The following is a 25,796-nucleotide window of genomic DNA, read 5'->3' on the forward strand; positions in this document are numbered from 1 at the left end:
GTCTGCAGACCAACGCTCTATCCACTGAGCAAAACCGGTTTTGGCTCAAAGTAATGCTTTAAAGCACATGTGTCAAACACAAGGCCCGCGGGCCAAATCCGTCCCGCCAGGCCTTGCAATGTGGCCCGCACCGCGCTGTCATCACTGCACTCCGCTGCGTTTCCATCACAATGACAGTTTATGACTGTTCAGTAAACCATTCGGCCTGCGATTTAGGCTGGATTTTAGATTTTGGCCCCTTCTCTGATTGAGTTCGACACCCCTACTTTAAAGGTTAAAATGTATACTCTGTTATTTAAAACATTCAATTAGGGAACATTTTCAAAAATTTCCATAAACTGAAAATCCTTGAATATAAAAAAAACATAAATCATAAAGAAAAACCAAAAATGAGCAAATGTTGTCAACTAGTGTGAAACATAGTATTAGATAATTAAAACTCCTCCTTATATCATCAGAGATTTGCAGCAAAGACACTGCGTTCATAAATTAAAAAACAAAAGCAAACTAAAGTACCAAGTTTGACGTGAGCCAGACGTGCAGGCACTATATGGTTTTATGATCCCTTACATTTCCCTTTTTCTGGATTAAGGAGAGGCTCCAGTCTCTGGACCTTTTTGAGCAGAGGGTTCCAGGCACCAACTGCTTTGGAGCATCAGGTTGCTCTGGGGAACCTCCCATTTGTTTTGCTGCATTTTGTATCTCCTAGTTCCCTAAGTGCACAGAAGTAAAAGAGTTTTGTTATACAGCAGCCCTTCAAACGCTACTGCTAAAAGTCACAAGATGTAAAATCTGGTTTTGATGATTTGACTGGAGTGACAGAAACTCTATTTCTGAAAAGAAATGACCCGGCAGGAAGCTATTTGTTCCTGCACAGTGAGTTCTGGTGACAGAAAATACTATGGTGAAGGGCTCCCAGTGATTACTGCTTTCAGGGTAACCCAATACACCTCAGTCTCCTGAAAGAGTTTTTGAGGTGCCAAACAGACATTCCTATCATTTGCCCCCAAGACTCACTTCTCAAGATTATTACTTAATCCACCTAGTTTTATTTTTTTCACATGTGTGATTGATCACCAGTGTTCAGTAGGCCGATCTGCCAACTAGACTGATGTTATCTGAATTCAGAACTCCTCTAAGGAAGGAGAGATTGGCTGCTTTAAGAAATATGAAGTGTTTGTTTCCATGCCTCTGGTTCTATTTATTCATCAGTTTATTTTGTTCATTAGATTCCTTGTTTGTTTAGTTTATGCATATAAGCATTACCATGGACAGAGACAAAAGGTCATGAAGGCTTGGGGCAAGGTAGACACTCGGTGGAGGGGGGCAATGGGAGAGAAAAGGGGTACATCTGTAATCTCAACAATAAAGATTTAAAAATAAAAAAAGTATGAAGTGAAAAAAAAGCTGTGCACATGGGTGAGAACAAGGGGAATTAACTCCTTTTCACATATGTTATTCAAGGTATTGTAGCTCTTAACTTTCCTTTTCAGTTTTAATTTGAGTTTCCATTCTGATCCTAGAATACTACATTATACATTAAATAAAGATTTGTTAAGAAATATGCAAGGAATGAGGAGCAGACTCTAAACCTTGCTTTCTATAAGTTGTACTTTTGAATACAATTTTGAACTTGCTCCTCTTACAGAAATACACTATAAGAATTCTGACATCAGATGCCTCTTGGAACACAAAAAGCATGTTTTTAAATGAGCAAAAGAAAGGCTATATCAAGAAATTGATTTGAAGAATTATCCAAAGCTAGGATAGTTAAAAGCACATTTTAAATAAAATAAGAAAAAAAAAATCAACTAAACACTGACCTGATATAACATGGTTTTAAATGCCAGGTGCCTTAATCTCATGGTCAAAATTTCTCCTGCTCTGCCATAAAAGAATCCCTGGAAAACAAGAAGAAAACAAGAAAAACATTTATTCTTAACTCTTTCTTATTTCTTTATAATAGTTACTATATTTGCTTATTTATATTTTATTTAGTTATTGCACTTAGCTATTATTTTTATCTCAAATAGATAAGATAACGTAAATAAGTAATCTCATTAAAGCTTGTTTAATTCATTGAAATCTTACCTGAATGAAATAAGTGACAAGGCAAATAACACCCAAAATGATAAATACCATGGAATAAATTTCTGCGTCATGCTTTAATGTGGTTTTATCATCTTTTTCAAACATCTGAAAAAGAATAGATTTTTAAAAATCAGGTGATTGAAAAAAATACGAGAGAAAAAACTAAAATGTCTATTCATCAGGATTTTAAAAATGAATTTCAACATAATAAAATGTACCATTGTTTTATCCTCTATGTTTATTAAATGGGATAAAAGTATAATTTGCTGTTAATTCTCTCACTTAAGCTACGCATTTATAAAATCAGACAAATGAGTCCTTTACCTGTTATTATTTTCACAGTATATTATCAAAGAAACTATCAGTTTGAATTATTTCCAATAAGTCAGATTTCTTAGTATTCTTCTATTTAGAGTACTACCTGCAATATGAGAACTTTGCACATGTCCTTAGAAACTGTTCCTAAAATTGGTAATTATAATATATATGTACATATTGGCATCTATGTTGATAAGGCATAACTGTGCAAATCTGAGAGACTGAAAACTTAACATAGCTCTGGTAAAATCCTTGAGTCCATCAACTTTCCTAGGTCCCTCAGCACAATCTAAAACTCCTTTTTCCTCTCCTTGACTTAGCTGTTAATAAAAAAAAAATGGCCATTGTTCTGAACAGTTGAAAGAAGAGCAGTCGTATTTGTCTATTTTATTGCTTCAATGCTTTGGAATGCTGATACAGCACTGGAGTCAAAATTAGAACACAAAGCAATTTATTTACTGATTGCCCAATCAACAAGTCCCAGCCAAAATCTTCACAATAGTGGCTGGTTTGTTCCCTGAGAGCATTAGTTAACCTTTCTGTCATGGATCCCACAGTAGAGGGAACCCCAAATTTCCTCTTGCTGAATCAGCGTACAACAGGTTGGTTCTCTCAGGCCACACTTTGTTTATAATAGTTGAAACTATTAGCAAATTAGTTTTACTTACAGTTATGATTTTTGCAAAGATGATGGAAAATATTGGATGAACAGTCCCATTTAGAACAGAAGCCAATGTCCCCAGAACCACAGAAAGCCATTCAGACTTGTTTAATTTTAAAATTTTTAATAGTGAAACTTCAGGGAGATCTGTCTATAAATAAAATACTTTGGTTAAAACCCCAGTTTGAGAGCATAATGGAACCTAGAGAAGTTAGACATCTTAAATAGACTGATAATGTAAAATATCAAATACAATAGATGAATCAGTAGAAATAATTTTTCTTAGAAAGATTTCACTGCCCATATTACTGGAATCATGCTTAAAAGTGACTATTTGTGCAACTTCTCCTTTTGGCATTTCACTCAGTTGCTACCATTAAAAAGTACTAATCAACCCACATGTTTTGATAGCTAAGACTCACAGAGGAAATAACATGTAAATTTTTCTTTACTTCTATTAGCCTGTATGAAATGTTATTCTCAGAAATAGGAATTCCTTTCTCTTCAATTTTCTGTTTGGTATAATTCACTAGTAAAGCCACCTGGGGATGGAGTTTTCTTTATAAAAAAAGGTTTTAACTACAAATTTAATTTCATTTGAAAAGATATAATATTATTCAAGCTATTACATTTTTTTTTTTTTAGTAGGCTTTGGTATTCAAAGAGTTTGCCCATTCCATCAGAGTTGTAGTATTTGTTGGCAGAAATGTTTTCATATGATTGTTTTATTATTATTTTAATATTCGTAATTTATGTGTTGATGTCATCACTCTAATTCTTAATATTGGTAATTTGTGTCTTCTTTCTAAGTTTTACTTGCTCATTTAGTCCAGTGGTTTTTCAGTTTATTGATGTTCTCAAAGAACCAGCTTTGGAATTCATTGATTTTTCCTCTTTGTACAATAGTTATTCTTTTCCTTTTAGTTTTTTAAGGGGAAGTTTATTAGTATACTAATTTGAGATTTTTTTAATATACTATCTAGGTATTTAGTAGTATACATCTTTTAGCATCCTTTTGTGCTTCATTTGACATTTTCATTTTGTTCAGTTAAAAACACTTCTGAATTTCTCTTTTGATTTCTTCTTTGATCCATTATTTGAAACTGAGTTACTTAACTTCCAAAGAACATATCTACTTTCTGTTCTTGATTTTTTTTTTTTAATTCTATTTTGGTCAGGTAATATACTTTGAATTACCTGAATTTTTAAGTTTATTGAGACTTGTGTTATGGTCCAGAATATGGCCTATATTGGTGAATGTTTCAAATGCATTTGAAAAGAATGTGTATTCTATTGATAAGTCTAGACTTTTATAAATGTTTATTAGGTCAGGTCGGTTGACAGTACTAATAATGCTATTTCTATCTTTATTGAACTATTGTTTATTTGTTCCATCAATATTTAAGAGAGGGGTGTTGAAATTTCTGAATATAATTGCAAATTTATCTATTTCTCTCTTCAGTTCTTGACAAACTAATATTTTTGCTCTGAAATTTACTTTGACTGCCATTAACATCACAGTCTATCTTCAACTAATATATGTCATTTCAGAACCTGAAAATAGAATACTTCCACTTTTTCTTCCTGCTCTTTCTGGCGGCTATCCGAGAACACTCCTGCAGGGTGAACTCTTTTCTTCATTGTTCTGCCTACAGTTTTCTAAGAGCTCAGTGCCTGTTTTCTCATGCGTTTGAATACCACGTGCTTTCTCCAGCTCTTCGCTTGGCCAGTGAAGGTGTAAGGACTAGACAGCATGGGCCTGTGCTTCAGCCAGATCACTGATGCCTGCACCCTTCTGCACACAGCTTTGTTCACTTGGGCAAGGAGTACTTGTTCTCATGCTTGCTTCCCCATTCCTACCCCCAGGCTCTCTCCTAGTCCAGATCACCCTGCTGTAACCCTCTTTATATCTCATACCACTTAGGACTACTCTCTTCAATTTCCAATTTACCTCACTCATTTCAGCCTGTCTTCTCTAAACATGCCTCAATGCATACTCTGAACATTTTCCTCACTCTCTCTGGTTGTGCTCTGGGATTAGAGGACTAGATCCTGTACATGCTGGGGCCTATCTGTCCTGGTAGTGGGGTGGATCTGGGTTTTTATATGACCCAAATTAATTTTGAACATCACTGGTAGTATCTGTACCACAATTCCTGAGCCACTGTTTTAAACACAGTTTGCCTCATAGGAAAGAAAGAATAATGTAACATTCTCATGAGATGTCTTGTTTGCACAATGGCTTCTGACAAAAGTGCCAGCTTATTTGAGGGCCTCTTTCTTCACAACGTACTGGTGATACTAAAGTTTGGGAAAGAGTTATGTTTTATAAGTTTAGTGCTATAGTAACATTTTATCATAGATGCATCCTAAATATTGTAAGGATTAAATAAAAATTCATTGGAGAACATGGGGTAAACTTGTTGATAGTTGAACATTACCTCTTTATGCTGAGTAGATTCCTCAGACTTGTCAGTAAAGTGTGACTTGATGGTATTCATGGAGCACAGAGGAGCTGAACTGGTATTTTTTTCAGAATATGCCACTGATTCCATCTGCTCACCAGCTTTTTTAATATCCTTAAATGACGAACATACAGGTTACCATTAGACTAAGGCCTTAAAAATTCAAAGAAACTTTATTAACCATCCCTTTAAACACTATTGCCTCTGTTATTGAAAGTAGTATATTCTTATTCAGCAGGTCTTGCTGAAGTTTTCAGGCTTCATAAAGAGCAAGTCCAACTTATACTAAAATGTTAGTGAGTGACAATGACTTACTGTGCCTTCCCCACACACCCTGTCTCTCCCTAAAGATCTGTATAATTAACTGGAGAAAACAATGCCTTAATCCAAAACAATTATTCCATCAGCAGGGGCAGATCTTAGGTTAAGGAGCTTAGTGGGAGAGCTGATTTAAAGATAATTTTCTAACATGTAGCTAGGCACTTAAATGTGAGGCTGGTCCTGAGCCTGAGGAAGATCTCAGGAGAATAATACTTTCCGGGCCAGCCACTGCTGCCCGTTCCAAACTGGTTAAAAATCAAAAGTGGTGAGGCCAGTTCATAAACAATAAGGAGTTCCAAAAATATCAATGGAACTGTTTAAATCATAGGACAGGATGAAGTTCTAAACCAGAACGCTCTAAGTCTAGTTTTTCTTGCTACTCAGAGAAACGAGACCAGCTTTCATGAAATAAAGGAGCTAGGTATTGTCTGCTCATCTGAGTGGTGTGAGTAAATAAATTTGGCTTCCCTGAGAACAGAGAAGAGGAAGGGAGTGAGACAGAAATGAGGAGCCTAGTCAGGGTGATTGTGGCCCAGATCAGGGTGGGGAGTGGAGATGAAAGACATAGGTAGATTTAGGTACAAAGGAGAATATACACATGAAAGGCTTCCCAGGGACACTGATTCTTTGACAAGCTTAACAACTGTTAATCAGTCATTTCAAAGTACAGTGAACTTTAACCAGTCCTATACTATCCTAACATCTTTAATCAGACATTCCTTTGTGCTATCCCTTTCTTTCCTCCCCTATAAATTTCTGTTATAAGAAAGAAATCTTTTATTTGGCTTTTTTTTGGGAGTTATGTACTTTGTGACAAGTTTAAAGTAACATTCTGACCTCTTCTAATAATAAATTTTTCTAAGGAGGTTCTCTAACAGGACAAAGACAACTTCTTTTCCTGAGAAGGCTGCTAGACAAAATAAGTTTTGGTATCTCTATCTGTTTTATCTCATTTTCATGTGGAAACTCACTAAATGAATATGTCTGCAAATAATCATGCATGTTTAAGACAAATAACTACATCACGAATCTCCATGGTTTGAACTTTTCTGAAAAGTTTCACTGGATAATGCTAATGCTGGTAATAATAATATAGTAAAATTTATGTCAATAATAATTCAAAGCACTGTATATGAATAAATCAATTTAGTATTCACAAGAATTCATGAATATGTTACTATTATTTTCCCTAGTAGAGATTAGAAAACAGGCCAAAAAAAATTTAAATAACTTAGTCAAGGTCCTAAAATTATTAAATTGCAGAGTTGGGATTCTGGTTAAAAAAAAAAAACACCCTGATAACATAACATTATATCATGTAAACATTACCTGTGACATTGCAAGTGAATAATATAAACTTTGTTTTGCCATTAGTTCTGCATGTGTTCCTTTTTCTACCACCATCCCATCTTTTATGGCCACAATCAGATCTGCAGTTCGAATAGTGGAAAGTCGATGTGCCACCACAATTGTAGTCCGACCTTTGCTTGCCTAAAAACAAGAAATACAGAAACAATATAAAATTAATAGAATAACAAACTCTTCGCTATTCAAGAAAACTACTTGTCATATATTTTAAATGTCAGAGAATGTTACTTTGGATATTGGCATTTGGAAACACTGATACATTAGCAAGGCCAATGAAAATTAAAATAAGAAGGAAGTCATAAAGTTAATTAGATTCCAAATTGGTGGATTTATAAAACCACGGTATTTTAGAACTAGAAAGGAAACTAAAAACCCTTTAATCTGAGTCACCTAACAGCTCTCTGGTTATTAGTAACTAAAAATAACTAAGTAGCCTGACGAATGTGGCTTAGGAAATTGACCATCAACCCATGCCCCAAGAGTTGACCAGTTCAATGCCGGGTCAGGGCACATGCTGCCAGGTTGTGGGCTTGATCTCCTATGCAGGCTGTGCAGGAAGCAGCTGATCAATGATTCTCTCTCATCATTGATGTTTCTATCTCTCCCTCCCTCTCCCTTCCTCTCTGAAATCAATAAAAATACATTTTAACAAAATTTAAAAAATAATTAAGTAACTTAAACTCACTATTTCTCATTTTCTTCATCTCTAGAATGGAGATATTTCTTAATGAGGTAGGTACATATGTTTTTAATTTTTTTACAAGTATCATATACATATGGAAAAGTACACTAAGGGTACAGATCAATGCACTTTGAAAACTGAATAAATCCAGATGTACAGTACCCAGATTAGGAAACAGATCAGCTGAGACTCTCTCAGGCTCTCTTCCAATCACTGTTGTCCAGTTCACACACACCAATGGCAACCACGATCCTGACTTCTAACAGCATAGATTAGTGTGTGTGTGTGGTTTTTTTGTTTTGTTATTTTATATAAATGGAAACATAATGTTAATCAAAAACACCCAGTCATAGAAGGTTATATGACTAGGTACTTTTGTTTAACATTATGTTTTTGAGATTCATCTATTTTGTTTCTTCTATAGAATTGTGAATTTTTCATTTTTTTAAATATATATTTTATTGATTTTTTTACAGAGAGGAAGAAAGAGAGATAGAGAGCCAGAAACATCGATGGGAGAGTAACATCGACCAGCTGCCTCTTGCATACCCCCTACTGGGGATGTGCCAGCAACCAAGATACATGCCCTTGACCGGAATCGAACCCGGGACCTTTCAGTCCACAGACCGACGCTCTACCACTGAACCAAACCGGTTTTGGCGAATCTTTCATTCTTATTGCTGAATTCTATTGTGCAAATATACCACAATTTATTTACCCATACTATGCTGATGAGCATTTGGGTAGTTTTAGATTTCCCCCCATAATAAATAGGTTCTTATACATGTTTATTTGGTGAACATATGTACCCATTCTACTAGTTATATACCTAGAAGAATTAATGAGTCATATGCTTAGCTTTTTAAGGTTCTGCCAAACAGCTTTTTTAAAGTGGTTGTCCCAATTTATAAACCTTCAAAAGTGCAGGAGAGTTTTGGTAGACAAATGCTATCATATTGTGGCTTTTATTTACATTTCCCTTTTGACTGATAAAGTTGAACTACTTTTTAGTTGGTTATTGACAATTTGGATATTCTCTCCTGCAAATTGTAGATTTTTGCTCATTTTTTTCTATAGGAACTGTCTTTTTCTCATCAGTTTTCAGGATTGTTTATATATTCTATACATGAGTACTCTGTCAAGTTCTGTGTTTTACACTTATGTTTTTCCCTCTAAATGGTTGTCTTTTCACTTTCTTAATGGTGTTTTTGATGAATATAATTAAAAAAATTTTAGTGATCAGTTTATGATTTTTTGTGTTCTATTTAAGAAATCTTTACTCCAATGTCATGTGGGTGTTTTTCTATCTATTATCTTACAATCTTTATAATTTGTGTTTCATATTTAGATCTATACTTCATTGGAAATGAATTGTATGTGATGTCAAGTAGGAATCAGTGTACATTTTCCCTGTACAGTGGTACTCCTTATTGAAGGTTTCACTTTTTACAGTTTCAGTTATCCTGAGTCAACTGTGGTCTAAATATATTAAGTGGAAAATTCCAGAAATAAACAATTCATAAAACATTTAGAGAGACTGCATTCATATGACTTTTATTACAGTACATTGTTGTAACTGTTCTATTATTAGTCATTGTTATTAATCTCTTACTGTGCCTAGTATAAATTAAACTCTATTAGTCATTGTTATTAATCTCTTACTGTGCCTAGTATAAATTAAACTCTATCGTAAGTATGTATATATCAGAAAAAGCATATATATTAATGTCTGGCATGTGTATATAGGGCTCAGTACTATCTGCAGTTTCAGGCATACACTAGGGATCTTGGAACATATCCCCTGCAGATAAAGGGACTAATGTTAACCGTTGTCCCATCAGCATTTTTTTTTTTTTTTAAAAAAGACCATCCTTTCTCTGTTACTCTGCAGAGCTGACTTTGTCATTAATTCAGGTGACCATTATTTGTGTCTGTTTTTGTATTCTGTATACTGTTCTATGTGGTTTGTTATTACACTAATTAGAGGCCCAATGTGAGAAATTCATGTATGGATAGGGTCCCTAGGCCTGGGTGGCAATCAGGGTTGATCTGTTGGCCAACCAGCAGGGCGATTTTGTGTGTGTGGGGTCACTGCTGGCGCCCACACCCATGAAGGCTCCCCTGTAACCTCCCGCTAGCCAGCTGGCTCCGCCCCCTGGTCGCAACCCCCTCTCCCCCCACTGGTCACCTCCCTCTGCACAGCGACTGGCAGGGTGATTGGGGGGTCCCTGCTAGCACCTGCCTTGGCTGGCCTGAGGCCTGTAGGCTGGAGGAAGCTCTTGCATTGAGCATCTGCCCCCCGGTGGTCAGTGTGCCCCCTGGTAGTCACAGCGACCAGTTGTTCCACCAGTCTTCCACCGTTCTGTCAATTCGCATATTTGGCTTTTATTATATAGGATACTACATTGTCTTAGCTTTCATAGATTTAAAATAGCCTTTCATATCTACTAATCTAGGTCTTTTAGCTTTATTATTCCTCTACAAGATTGACTTGTTAATCTTGAGGTACTATAGCTTTGTAAATGCTTAGCACAATATCTGATACTTTTGGCATATTACAGGCACACTAAAAATGTTCTGGGTACTTAAGAACTGATAGCTAATATTATTGATACTACAGTACTTATATATTACTGTTTACTGTTGTTCTTATTTTTATTCGTATCTATTACAGAGAAAGAAATTAGAGCTCAGAAAAATTAAGAGGCTTGCTCAAGCCTTCAGCTAGTCACTGGAAGGACTGGTACTAAAATCTGGTATGGTGTTCTCTATTCTCTAAAAAGGCCTCTCCATTGAAGTATATATTCTTCTTTTTTTTTTTTTTTTTTTTTTTTTTTAGTATGTATTTTATTGATTTTTTACAGAGAGGAAGGGAGAGGGATAGTGTTCAAGAAACATTGATCAGCCATCTCTTGCACACCCCCACAGGGGATGTGCCCGCAACCAAGGTACATGCCCTTGACCAGAATCGAACCTGGGACCCTTCAGTCTGCAGACCGACGCTCTATCCACTGAGCCAAACCAGTTTCGGCACAGTATATATTCTAGATGAGGCAGATGAGTATTCCAAACTCTTGTATTCTAAATCTATAAGTAAAGAAAACCTTTTTTGAAACTATTGAAAATAATAGAATTTATTGAGGTTTCTGAACAGGGGAATCATGTATATAAATTAAATTTGTTCTTTAAAAATTACCCATCACTCTTTTTTTTTATTAGATTCTATTTTTTTCATACAGGCAGATCTTATCATGTCTTTGAGATTTAAGAGGTTGTAAAATGGTCAAGTTAAAAATGATTGATGTTGTAATAAATAACCTTAGACATACTAGTTTGAACTGTTTTTATTGCAGGTTTTCTCTTTTTGCTCCTTAATGTGCTACAGAAAGATATTAGAATAAGTTTAGTCAATTTATCAGTCATTATTTTTATCAATGTTGTTTATATATCATGTCTTTGTTGTTATTGTTTATTTATTAATCAACTTATATATTACTTTCATATACATTTTACTAATTTTCTTTCATTTCTGACACTTCTATTATAAAGGGCAAATACACTATTAAAATATTTCTTCTAATTAATTTCCTTTTAATGTGCATGAATCTCTGCACTAGGTCACTAGTCCTATCTAATAAAAGCATAATATGCAAATTGACCATCACTCCAACACACAAGATGGCTGTCCCCATGTGGTCAAATATGGCTGCTCCCATGTGGACAGAAAATGGTTGCCACAAGATAGCCAGCAGGGAAGGGCAGTTGAGAGGGACCAGGTCTGCAAGGGAGGGCAGTTGGGGGGTGATTAAGCCTGTAGGGGAGGGAAGTTAGGGATAACCAGGCTGACAGGGGAGCAGTTAGGCATCAATCAGGATGGCAGGGGAGTGGTTAGGGAGTGGTCAGGCTGGCAGGTAGAAATGATTAGGGGAAATCAGAAAGGCAGGCAGGCGAACAGTTGGGAGTCAGCAGTCCTGGATTGTGAGAGGGATGTCAGATTGCCTGATGGGATCGGGCCTAAATGGGCAGTTGGGCCATCTCTCGAAGGGTCCCAGATTGGAGAGGGTGCAGGCTGGGCTGAGAGACACCTCCCCACTCCCCATGGATGAATTTCATTCACCAGGCCTCTAATATTTAATAAGAGGCTAGTTTTGAACAGTGATCTAAATTCGGATTTTGCTTCAGTCCTTTGGCAAATGTATAATTTTGATGCAGGACAGCATGGTGGCTATGTGAATGAAGGCTGACAGTCTGGGTCCAGGTTCTGACTTCACTATTGCCCAAATGTACTTCAGTGTGTACATTAGTGAAGCAGGAGAATAAGTGTTCTTAATCATTGGGTTATTTTCATAAAATATATTTTTATTGATCTCAGAGAGGAAAGGAGAAGGAGAGGGAGGTAGAAACATCAATGATGAAAGAAAGAGCATCATTAATCGGCTACTCCCATTATTCCCCCTACTGGGGATCAAGCCCACAACCTGGGCATGTACCCTGACTCAGAATCAAACTGTCACCTCCTGGTTCATAGATCAATGCTCAACCACTGAGCCACACTGACTGGGATCAATGGATTCTTAGCTATTATTATCCATTTATTTCTTTATTAAACCTAAAATAAAGATATATGAATGGCTCCAGGGAATCTATGAACCCTTCAATATTATTTGTAAATCTCTGTGTATAAGTGCATTTGAAGATTTTTCTAAAGTGTCTCAATGGGGAACTGATGTATTAAGAGGGAAGAAGCCCTACTCTAAAAGAAGTTAGTGGCCTATAACTTAACACCAAGCCTTACAAATGTGAGCTTGGTTAAGCAGACTTATAAAATATGCCATGATGCTTTGGGAATGAGGTAGTTTCTTTGTTACTTTTGCTTTTCTGGCTAAATTCCAGCCAAGGAAATTCCCTTGCAGAAATCCCCTTTCTGTTCCCAATTATTATAGTGTTGCCACAAATGGTTAAAAGAAAAAAATATATTAAAAATCCTCAATATCCTAGATAGCAAGATGTGTAATTTACATATGGTAGAGACACCAAAATATATGTGTGTGTGTGTGTGTGTGTGTGTGTGTTGTGTGTGCACGCATGTGTGCACAATAATCAAGCTAGCTTCAACTTTGGATAACCATTTCTTGGTGCTTAATTTAAGAAAGAAACCCACCGCTTACTGTAATATACCAATTTTCTTGTTGTTCAGTTATCCAGGTAGTATAAATATAAAGGCTCTTGGAGGAACACCAACCGAATGCATTATAGTGGGAAAGAACAGTGATGATAAAGAAAAGCCCAAAAAGGTTGCAATAGGAGCAGTTCTATCTCTTCTAAGAATAAACAGTGGTGGAAACATTTCCCTCATAATTAGTAAAGGGCCTTTTTAAAGATTCTCCATTGATGTGGGATAGTTGACCTTCTTTTAATAATAATTATTCCTTAGATTTGCATTCAACTTCTAACATTTCAAAGAGCTTTTACAGGTCTTATTCTAAAACCAGTGTGGGCTTCCTCTGCTTCCCTAGTAACCTGGAGATGTCCATGCTGTGCCTCCTCACAGTGGGACAGCCTGGAAGCTTGCTGCATTGGCACGCCAGGTCCAAACCAGTAGCAAAGTGGAACCACATAGCCTGTGGCATTAACCTTTATCCATGGGCCCTAGATTCTCTTCTTGAACAAGACTAATGAATAAAAACTAGTTTTGGGCAATTAAGAAATCCAGAAAAGGGTACTTCAGGTCTTGGAACTATTCTGTATCATACTCATACAAAATCCTTTCAACAAGTATCTATTACCTGTCTACTAAGGCCAGTCATGGTTCTGGTGCTGGGGACACTACAGTTAATCAAGCAAGCAAAGCCTTTGCAATCAGAAAGTTCACATTCCAGTGGGAAAAGAAAGACTACAAAATACATAGATACATACATACATACATACATACATACATACACAGTATGTTAACTGACGAAAAGTGCTATGACATCTTTAAGGAGCATCCAATGTGGGGGAGAGTGGAGGGATGTGAATTTCCAGAAGGAGTTTGGTACCTAATTCCAAAAAAACTTACTGAAAGGAGTTAGGTTTTTATTTAGAGTGAGATAAGAAGTCACTGGATGATTTGAAGCAGAGGCATGTCATGATCAAATTTACACATTAATAGCATTACGTGGTCCTGTGCTGAGAAAAGACTGAAGTGGTTTTGGGCTGAAGCAGGGAATTAGATATTGTAATAATCCTAGTGAGATCAAGTCCCTTTTTAATCAAAACCCATCTTCTGCTCCAGGAAACTAATAATATAATTTTTAAAAGCCACTACAGATTAGTTTTACTGGTTTTCGAACTTAATATAAAAGGAAGTTAATGTGGCAATGGAGAGAAAGGGTTGGGAGGAATATGTGAAGGCTGGGCATGGAGAGATGCATCAGTAAGAAGGGGTATTTTAACTTACCTACATTTTAACTTTTCTCTTTGCCAGGAGTCATTTTCCAATAAATTGAGGCATATATAATTAATCCAATTTACTGTGCTACATCACCCCATTTATTACCATTTACCCTTATGCCACAAAAGAACAAATACTGATTAAAGCAGTTTCACATGTATACATCTCTACAATGTTGATTTAATACCATGCTTTATAAACTAAAAAACAGTAATAGCAATGAATTTTTTTAAAATCTTAAAAAAAAACCCATAATTCTGCCACACAACTGTTATTACTTTCATATATGTTGCTTTCATTTTTTTTTCACGTATACAATTATTTTATGTAATTGGGATCATAGTTTACAAATATTTGGCATTGTTCTCTTTTTACTTATAATGTAGATTTCATTTTAACCAGGAAGGAAAAAAAATTGCGTATTAGTTTATCATGTTGCCAAGCAATTATTTATTTTTAAAGTTTAAACAAGTTGCTTTAAAAAAAAAATCCTCACCAGAATATATTTTTTTCCATTGACTTTTAGAGAGAGTAGGAGGGAGAGAAGGAGAGAGAAACAGAGAGAAACATTGATGTGAGACACATCAATTGGTTGCCTCCCACACACCCCGACCAGGGCTGGCGGTGAAACCTGCAACCCAGGCATGCGCCCTTGTGCCGGAACTGAACCCATGGCCCTTTGACTCAAAGGCTGATGCTCTATCAGGGGTCCTCAAACTTTTTAAAGTGGGGGCCAGATCACGGTCCCTCAGAGAGCTGGAGGGCCGGACTATATGAACTACTAATTCCTACTGTAACACCTCGGCTGCGCTCACTGCCCAAAAAACCTGGCGGGCCGGATCAGACTCCTCTGCGGGCCACGTGTGGCCCACGGGCCGTACTTTGAAGACCCCTGCAACTACTTAGAACACTGGCCAGGGCTAAAGTTTAAACAAGTTTTGATTGCCTGAAGTGATTAATATACTGGATGAAAAGACAATGGAGATATTTAACCTTTAAATAATTCTAGGGCCTATTATAATATGTTTTAAAAAATCTTATATACCTATGGTAACTATACCTCAATACGCCTGGAAAAAACTCTTATGTAACTTAAGAGATAGTTATGTTAAATATAATCACTTTTTTAGTACATTCAGCCCTAAGGAATGAAACATCAACAATTCTGAACATAATTTGAGTGCATTCTATAGATAAAAGCCCTGTCCTAGATAATAAGTATAAAAAATGAATAAGCATTAGTCATGCCCTTGAGGGAATCACTGTTTCTTCTTCACCCAAATGAACCAAATTAGCAAAGTGTCCGCATAAATATGAATTTCCTTATCGGTTGTTCATTTTATGAAAATAAAAAATATCACATACAACATGTGACATACTCACCATGTGATGGAAACAAGGGTTAAAAACATATACAATCTAATTTGCAAGTTGATAAGATTAAGTAATAAATTTTTCAGTAAGCAGTGAGCACTCTGGCTGCCAACAACCATTTCTGCTCCCACAAAGTCAATATTTAAAAAGAAAAAGTTTATCCTTTTCTTGAGAAAAAAACACAGTACATTTTCAAATAAGGTTAAAATAAAATGTGACATTAAGCTTTCTAAAGGGTTTGGAGGCCATGATTAAAAAGAGGGTTTGGCCATTGAAAAATTACCAGATCCCTCACTAACCACCCTTCCAGATGCAGAACAATTTGGTCAAGAGTCATGACTGCATGTGGCCATAAAGCATGTGCAGCAGCTTGCAGTAAGCAGGTCAGTAGGAGGTTTGAGGGCCCAGGGCTGTAGGGATAGGATGGTTCAAGTGCAGGTCAAATCACACTGCATCCTTCTCTACTTGAGGTGAAATTAAGTTAAAATGATGCTCCAGGGCTGCCCTAAAGAAGAAAAGTTGTGAGAGAAGAGAATTCCATAGGTGTGTATGGAAAAGGCAAAGGTGAACATAGTTATAACCACGATGGTAGTAGAGGTAGGGTTACTATGAGGAGGTGGAAATGCAGACCTATTGGAATGAAGATTTATATAGGATGACTGCTTGGATATCATTCTCAAATATGTATTTAGCACCAATTACAGCATCTTTTTCTCTTCTCCATATCATTTCCTATAACCATCACATAAATGTTTAAAAGGGTGAACAAACTGCATGCATATGTTAAGGAGTGAACTAAACTTAATGAATAATGTGCTATGGTACTATACTTTCTTGTGTTTAAAAATAATGCTGAATCAGGAACATAAAAATCAGAAATATGTCTGCTCACTTACCTTTTCCAGTGCAGTTTGAACAACGGATTCGCTTTCTGTATCTAGGGCAGAGGTAGCCTCATCTAAGAGCAGTATCTTTGGGTTTCGAACTAAAGCTCGAGCAATCGCGATTCTCTGTTTCTGTCCTCCACTCATTTGAGTTCCTTTTTCCCCTACTAAGGTATTAAATTTCTAATGGAAAATAGGAAAGAGCATAGAAACAGAGGATAGCATGATCAAATGATAAGAAAAGGAAATGACAAACAGTTATGTTTTAATACCAGTCTGGCTGGTTTTGACCTTTGGTTTATTCTTTATAAAAATAAACAGCTATCGAGTTAAAAAGTCGAGTAAAGCCAGGACCTAAGAAAAATCTGGCCAAGGATAAAAGAAATGAGAACATATGATATATCAAGGATTTTTAACAATTTGAATTTTCAAAGTTTTTAGGTAATTTTTAGAATATGTTGCTATCTTTAAAAGAACACTAATACAAAAACATATTTAACTACTATTAAAAATGTTTTTTTTAGCAATTTCATGCATTACACACAATCTCTGTCCTGGATATTCTGAAAAAGAGTATGAATAAGTTTACTGCAAAAATAAACTTCCCCTTAAAACTTTTTTCAATTTAGGTCTTCTTTTACTTTTTTGGAGTATATACATATTTAATCTGGCAAGATTGGTAGTTACTCTTTTATTGTTTTTTCATCAGTCCTGATATAGTTTTACTGATTTTATTAATCTTATCAAAGTACCAGATTTTGGTTTTAATGATTCCTTCTAATGTTTCTCCATTTTTTATTTTACTAATTGCTACTCTAATCTTTATTTTTTTCCCTCCTTCTGCTTGCTTGGGGTTTGACTTGCTCTTTTTATTCTATTTCTCAAGGTAAAAACATAGTTTATAGATTTTAGATTTTCTAAAGTAAATATTTAATGCTATGTTTCTACCAAGGCAGTGTCTTAACTGTATCCCACAACTATTGGTTCACTGCATTTTCATTTTTATTTAGATAAAAAGATTTTTTAAATTTTCCTTTAAATTTCCTCTTTGAGCTACAGATTATTTAGAAGTGGGTTATTTAAATTCAAATATTTGTGAATTTGTATTATTAATTCTGTTATGGGCATATTTTATATATATCCTTACTTTTTGCCTATTTGTTCTATCAAGTATTAGAGACTTCAGCTAAAATTGTGGATTTGTCTATTTATCCTTTCAGATTTATCTTTTCTTTTTTTCTTTTTGCCTCATTCATTTTAAAGCTTTTCTGAAGTGCATAAACTAAATTATGATGTACTCAATTCTGTGCATATATTGGAGACTCTGAATTTGTTTTCTTGTGGAAAAAAATGTTGATATCATTCTAGTAGGTAATTCAAATATTGACTTAGCACCTTGAACTTGTATAATCTTGGTTTTATGATTTGTTGGGAGTAAATCTGTTGTCTCAAAACTTGGCAGGACCCAACCTCCAAGTTATATCTACTCTGGGGATCTTGTCATGGCGTGTGTGGTTTTAGAATTTGTCAGGGCAGGTCTAGAGTCAGCCTTACTCTAAGGTGTGGTCTTTACTCCTAAGGTGTAGCTTTTATTGGTGTCTCAGCTACATGCCTGAGGTATTTAAAAGGTGTTAATGTGATTTCTCCATTCTGGCTGGGTTGTGTTTTCAACTTCCCCACGATCCTGCTCAACTTTTAGCATCTCCATTCTCCTCTCAGCTTTGTATCACCTGCTCTCTGGTAAGCCTTGGATACAAGTCTTATACTCAGACAAAGATTCCCCAGCGGTATCTACATGGACCTCTGACCCCACCTCAGCTCCACAGCTCTCTCATTTCCTCTATCTTTGCTTAAGCTGCTCTGAAATTCTGTCTTTCAGCTCTGTCTGTATTCCACTTCCCAGAAGTGGGGTCAGAAACTTGTTCCCAGGCAGAATGCTGCAAAATCACAGACTTTCTTCATGAGCTTCCTTTCTCTCAGGAATCACAGTTTTATGCTACCTTTCATCCATTGTTTAGAAACAATTGTCCTATTTTAGCCAGACTTAGGGTTATTTATTGGGAAAAGCTAGCAAGTATTAGTTAATCCTAATATAATAACTAAAAATATATGTATATCACAGAAGTTTCACAAAAGTAATGTGGTTTTATTTTGAGCATAACTTTTTCAAACATTTCACCTATATGCATTAACCTCTTTTGCAATTTTTATTATTGTGCTTATCCTTATTTCTCAGGATTAACATGGCTGTGAAATTTAGTTTCTATCATCATAAGCTAATATCTCTAATTTGTTCTTTGGATTATATCTTTAAAATTTACTATTTTATTTATAGCAAGGGACATTTTTGTATAGCTGTGAGACTTTTAGTAAAAGACAGTAGTAACTTATAGGGTATGATTTCAGAGGCACCAGAAAGCTCCCTAATTCCAAGTGAGAAACTGAAGATGACTGGTGTTTTGAGAAAAGGAAGTCATTGTAAGTCTCAAAAGGTCAAAGAAAGAAAATCTGTGTTTTCCTGAACCATAAGGCAAAGAATGACCTCAAATCTTTAATGAGTTTTCTGTCTTAATTATGATACTAAGAATGGAGATAGGAGGTATTTACTAGCATAACAAAAAATTTTATTAAAAAATGAACAAAATTATAATGATTCATGGAAGGCAGTTTGTAAAGCATACTCATTAAAATGAACTTTTTTGTTATTGTTTCCTTCAGGAATGGTGAAATTTTGCCTGTATTTTAATTTCAAATATTATCCTTCCATATTTCACAGGGTACTCCCCACAACAATTTCAGCGGTACCGATGAACAAATACTTTGAAAATGTAAATAAATGGCCAAAACCGGTTTGGCTCAATGGATAGAGCATTGGCCTGTGGACTGAAAAGTCCCGGGTTCAAGGGCATGTACCTGGGTTGCGGGCACATCTCCAGTACAGGGTGTGCAAGAGGCAGCTGATTGATGATTCTCTCTCATCAATGTTTCTAACTCTCTACCCCTCTCTCTTCCTCTCTGTAAAAAAAAAAAATAAAAATCAATATTTAAAAAAAAAAGGAAAAAAAGAAAATGTAAATAAATGGTTTACAGCAATCATTTCTAAATACCCATTCCATTAAGAAATGTCCTAATACCAAGATATTAGTTTATGTCTATTTCCAAGTATGATTTCATATTTCATGTCTAATATTAGCTCTATGTGCTTCTAAAAAACAATCTTAGTTATTCTTTTGCTTAATCACAGACCCAATCTGAACATTTTGTGTGACAATCCCACTCTTAGCCACAAGATGGCCTTGCAAATCAACATTTTCGAGATAGCATTTCTCTGCTTTGTCTCACATAATCTTTATTTTATATTTTCATTTACAGTGAGAACCAATTAGAACCAAATATGATTTTTAAAATTTCAATGATGCATTTTTTTTTGGTTGTTACCATGCTCTCTCATTTATAGATGTTAGGACAACTAAAAAATTAATCACATTTTTCTGCTCTGTAGAAGTTATTGTTTTTTTATTTCATTTTGGAATATTATAGTGCTTTAGCTCTAAGCTAAAAATATAGGCTACATAGTGTACTTACATGGGGAAATTCCATTATAAAATCATAAGCATTTGCATCCTTTGCTGCTTTTTCAATCTCTTCATCAGTCACGCCTTCTCGTCCATATTTAATATTGTTAATAATGGTAGTCCCAAACAAAACAGGCTCTTGGCTGACCACTCCAATATGTTCTCGATAATGCTGCACATTTAAAGTTCTGATGTCATTCCCATCCACTGTGATCTGCCAATCCAAAGGAATGAATCATGTGGTGATGCCTTTTATTTAATTGTTTTTAGTCTTTTTTACTAGTCTAAAACATAAGCTGAGAAGCACAGTTTTTCAGGAGTCAAAGACTGACTATATTTTGATAAAATATTTATAGCATTTATATTGTTAAGAGACTTTTTTCTGATAGATAGGAACAAACAAAATATTTAAAAAATCTGCTTCAAATCTTGCGATATCATTTAAATATCTTTATTCTAAGAACCACAAACTAGAACTATAAAGATATATCCCCTGTCATTGTGTAGATACATGTAACTTCAGTTTTGTTATTTTAAGACTGATGTGATCTTTCATTCCCCCCCCCCTAAGAAATATCCTTCCTTACTTCTCTTCAACACACCATTTATTGCAAAATAATAGTAAATTGTCTTCTCCAGAGATAGTACCATTACCTATTACCCTAACATATTCCAATGACAGAAGCCAATGTTTGATAAATATAACTTAAAGAGTCTCTCTTTCTCACCAATTCTGGTATTTTGTACAACTGCTTTATATATGGAATGGTTATCCAATAATTTATTCAGCATTAGCATGGGTACATGAGTGGGGTGTTGAAGATTCTAAATGAAGACTTACTAAGAAATCAAATTTAAATGAAATCAGGCAATTAGAGAGTAGATTTTCTTTTAAAAAGAATAGTTGAAAATTTGAATAGAAGCATTAAAAATTATGGTCCTGTGACTATCATAGTCTCATTCTTTATGCCATGTACAAGGGTAAGAAAATTAAGTGCAACATTATAGGTGACAGAAAAAAATGAGAGAGCATATTCTCTACAGATGTCATTCTTTTGGGATGTTTTGAGAAACTGAAATTCTTGTTAAGTTCTGGGTACTACAAATTACTATTCTGTTTTTCTCTACAGCATTTAATTCCTACTATATAACTTATTTTATTTATTGTCTGTCTACTTATGAGGATGTAAAATTGATGAAGGTAGAGGTTTTTGTGCTTTGTTTACCAATGTATTCCCAGGACATAAAACAGTGACTGGCACATAGTAAATGCTCAGAAATATTTATTGAATGAATGCATATATAGGAAAGAAAACAATATTGCTTCTCTTGGAGCCCCACTGTTAAAAATTAAAAGTTAACATAGCTGTAAGATCTTTGTAATAGGTGGTATTTCCAAATCTCACTGAGCAGCTTCTGCATATTTGTAGGTGCACTTACAAAGCCGTCTTGGGGATCATATAACCTCTGCAGAAGTTGGACTGCTGTACTCTTCCCACTGCCATTGGGGCCAACCAAGGCTACTGTCTCTCCAGAATTAATCTTGAGATTCAGGCCTTTCAGAATCTATTGGAATGTATGGGGAAAATTCCACAAAACTAGGTTAAATGAAAATATGGTTTACATATTTTCAGAAATTTAATATAATTTAACATAAAACAAATTCTTCAGTGCTCTTAAAAACAAATTTAGATTTTGTTTGTTTATGTATATATCTATTATATATACATACATATATAATAATAACCTACATAATTTTGGAAAATAATAGTAAAAGAATCATCATCTCTCTATATAAAGAAGAAATATAAATTAAGAGTACTTATTAAATATTAACTAGCCACAGCAAACTATATTGCAGCTGAAATACTTTATATGAATTTCATGACTACTAAGTTAGTGAAAATTTTACTTTTAATTGCAACAACTGAATGAAATCTTATCAGATATCTTGGTGAGCTACTTAAGTAATTTCTTTTTTAGAATATATTTAACATTATTACAAAATAAATTCAAAAGTAAAACAACTGTTGAAACTTTTTAGGGACTCCGCTGAATGAGATTCCACCAACAGAAACCCTCCTTCTCCTAGTGGTGGATCCCATGGAGACATTTCAGCTTAGGGGAAGCACTTCAAAATTTTCTCAGTAACTGGGGGGTTGAAACCAGAATTTACTGGTAGTGTTCCAAGAACCTGCAAAGTGAGAGAAACCTCCCAGATGACAAGAGCAATCCTGTTGAGAAATTCTCACCTATCTTAGCTTGCATTTGTATGTATTTAGCCCCAAGTATGGAAATCTTTCTTTGGATTCCCTCACTTTGATCTCTCCATTTGTAAAGAAACAGACCCTTTAAATAGCCAAACATAAAACCTTCAAAGGGCCAAGCGGAGAAAAATTCTTTAAAGGAGGTGAGAAATCAGGACCCCTAGTGGGAGGACCTCCTGCTCCACCTGCACTTTTACTCTAGAGTAGGTTTCTGTTCTTTCCCTAGAAGAATATGTGTTTTATGTAAAATGAGTGAACTTTTTCTTTTTAAAAATTCTTCAGCTTAATGAACAGAGCTATTTCAAAAGTTCATTTCAAAAACAGTTGCTTAAAACCCAGAGAGCACTTTACTCTGCAATATAATAGCACAATTGGTGCTTGTTTCCAGGAAGACAGCCCAAGCGTAGTTGTAAAATGGAGTTAATCCTCTATTTATGTTAAGAAAAATGGAAGACAGTACTCCTGTAATAATGGTAATTAAGTAACAATAAATAAAAAAAAAGAGCTTTGAAAAGAGAATTTCAATCAAAGACTTAGAGAAAAATAAGGAAACAGGAGTAGGTAGATCTTTTTTGATGCAAATTATACAGGGGACATTTATATCATACTTTAAAAGGCATTACTACTATAGTTTGATACTGAGCAATTTTATTAATTTCACTTAAAATCATGTCCTTTTTCTATGAAACAAGTATTTGTTAGTAGTTACTCCTCACATTCTTTAACTACTCTTTTGGGGAAATACACAATAAAATGAAAGGAGGAAGACAATAGAAGAAACATATTTTCTCAAGAACTTGTCAAAGGCTGAATGACAGAAGACACTGTGCTGTGTGTGCATACATGAGTGTGTTTGTGTGTGTGTAAAAGTGAGAGGGGAAGTAACTGAGGCACAAATGCTGATGCAGTAAATGCCCTAGGAAAGGGAGAAGTGAAACGCACAACCTGTGCATAATTCTCCCAGGTTAGAAATTAGATTAAAATGAGTTATGCTGGGTGGATAACATCCAGAGTTCACCAATAGGTGGCATCATCAATCCAAGATATTTTGGTGTGCTCACAAATACAGAGTGAAGAAATCCCAGGGAGTTGAAAATGCTTTAGTCAGCTGAGTATAGAAAAGAGGCTGCAAAATGTGATTAGCTCATCCAGGGTTATCTGTCCATTACTGATTTTACTTTCCTTCCTCCTCACCACCACCTCTTTCCTCTTTCTCTCTATCTCTCTTTTAAAGTCTCTGAACAGAGTGGCTAGTTTTAGCCAAACTGATCCCAGATTATTTTATAAGAGGAGATCTTAGCCAGTTGGTGATAATATAAGAAAACTGTACAATTCTGTAATTAATTTTAATCTACCTTGACAGATGGTCTTGATGGATAACTGAAAGAAACATTTTTAAATTCCACAGTTCCTTCTATGCATGTGGGTTTATAACCTGTTGTTGAGAAATTATCTATAGCAGGTTCCTTGAAAAAACAAAGAGAATGCTATAAATCTTCAAGGGAATAAGTTGACAAATTGCTACTTACTACAGTATAGTTTAAAGATGATTGTCTTTTATAATATTTTCCTTTTTGCTTGAAGGGCATTGATTAGACATGAAGGTTTTAATAAAACAATCTCCTTGTAGGAGAATTAAAGCAATCTTTCCATAGTCAATTGCCCAACATGAGTTTTGCCCACCTTTTTGTTTTGTTTCCTTATTGCAGCAATACTAGTTATATTCCAAAGCAATCAGAAGTCTTACCTTGTCAATAACCTGAAAAATATTAAAGGCAGCTCCTCGGGCTATGGTAAAGGTTTCAAAGTTAGGGGCTGCTGTTCCAATGCAATAACTACTATGAATTACACTAAAGAAAACCTAAAAGAAAAAAAAATAATATTTATCTTTCCTCAGTTATATAAGAGAGACAACAGAATAAAGTATACAGTTGGTTAAAATTATATAGGAGAGACTGGAAGCTGCTGTCAAATATAAAGGAATCAAGTTAATCCAAGTATATTTGGCCTTTTCCTAATGTGGAACAACTTTTGATTGTCCCATAGTCCTGTCATTATCACCTGGGAAGTCTGAGCAGGAAAATTGGCTTACAGAGGAGTGCCTGCCATATCTGAACCTGGCTGTGTGAGGAGGTGAGTTGCACTTCCCTCCTTGAATTTTAAAAAGAAGAATGTGTTTGATTTTACTAACTTATAGACATTATACTATTTCTGTCCAAACTCTTATGAACTCTTGATTTACTGAACATTTTCATACAGACACATCTTTGCAAAAATTCAAATAAGAAAAGAACCCCACAAGCTAGATGCTATTTTCCCTATTTATAGAGGAGGAAACTGAGGTATAGCAAGTCATTTGCCCAAGTCACACATAAATTCTTCATGCTGAACATTTATTTATATGAAATAAATAAATAGCTTAAGTCTTTACTATGGAAATCTCAAATTCAGAAGATGATTTTAGCTGAGGAAAATAGAAATCTATATAGAATAGGAGAGCCATACATAAATTGAAATATATAGACCAGATCAATTCAGTTCAGCAAGGCGAATAGTTCTTAATCCTAAAATGATCTGTTGATTGTTGAAACTTGGAAGGTACCAGAAGCCAATTTCATCTTGTCAGCAAGGGCTGAATCATCTGGGAATAGCTAAAGGCATTTCCCCAAATCTGAATAGGATGCATTAAATTTATTATTTGTTGCCAGACAGCTCAGGGCATCTTAATCTACATATTATTGCCTCCTGTTGGCTAAACACCTGAACAGCCAAAGGCAATTCCCCAATCTGACATTGCTTCTATACCTAAACCCTACCCTTTGAAGTATATATCTCCACCTTGCCCTAGGACAAATTGTGTTAATAAAAAGCAAAGGGTCCTGAGACAAGGAGAATTTGGTTTCTTCAGCCAGGCTACCGTGTTTCCCCGAAAATACCTAGCTTATGGAAAGATAAGACATCCCCTGAAAATAAGACCTAGCGCAACTTTGGGAGAAAAAATTAATATAAGACACTGTCTTATTTTTGGGGAAACAGGGTACTCTGACCCCCTCCCCCACCATCTCCCACCCTTCATATGCCTTTCAAATTTTGTTTAATTCTGGCTGTAATTTAATTTACACACAGCCCCTTCTCCAGAACCTTTCTAGATGCTGGATCAAGACCACCAGCATTAAATGACACCCAATGTCCAGCAGAGATAATAACTGAGTAAATTCAAATTTAATGCATAATCCCTAAGAGTTTAAATAATTCTAAATTATAATATGGACAAGTAGGATTATTTATATAGTCTGATTTTATTTGTTTGTTTAAATGCTCACAGGATATGTTCATTGATTTTGGAGAGAGAGAAAC

The 25,796-nt window shown here is 35.2% G+C and overlaps 1 protein-coding gene across 1 annotated transcript in view; it reads right to left on the reverse strand.

The window, feature by feature from the left end:
* The window catches only part of ABCB5 (ATP binding cassette subfamily B member 5), a 79,016-nt gene that overhangs the window by 32,333 nt on the left and 20,887 nt on the right, over positions 1-25,796 (reverse strand). Inside the window, exons 9-18 of the mRNA XM_036429217.1 lie at positions 24,187-24,300; positions 23,795-23,905; positions 21,613-21,738; positions 20,183-20,386; positions 16,610-16,780; positions 7,186-7,347; positions 5,512-5,649; positions 3,078-3,221; positions 2,092-2,196; positions 1,824-1,901 (exon numbers count right to left, since the gene is read on the reverse strand). Coding sequence (XP_036285110.1) covers positions 1,824-1,901; positions 2,092-2,196; positions 3,078-3,221; positions 5,512-5,649; positions 7,186-7,347; positions 16,610-16,780; positions 20,183-20,386; positions 21,613-21,738; positions 23,795-23,905; positions 24,187-24,300 — 1,353 coding nt within the window. The remainder of the gene's footprint in view (positions 1-1,823; positions 1,902-2,091; positions 2,197-3,077; positions 3,222-5,511; positions 5,650-7,185; positions 7,348-16,609; positions 16,781-20,182; positions 20,387-21,612; positions 21,739-23,794; positions 23,906-24,186; positions 24,301-25,796) is intronic.

This window comes from Pipistrellus kuhlii, unplaced genomic scaffold, assembly GCF_014108245.1.
Source record: "Pipistrellus kuhlii isolate mPipKuh1 unplaced genomic scaffold, mPipKuh1.p scaffold_m20_p_10, whole genome shotgun sequence".
NCBI classification, from domain to species: domain Eukaryota; kingdom Metazoa; phylum Chordata; class Mammalia; order Chiroptera; family Vespertilionidae; genus Pipistrellus; species Pipistrellus kuhlii.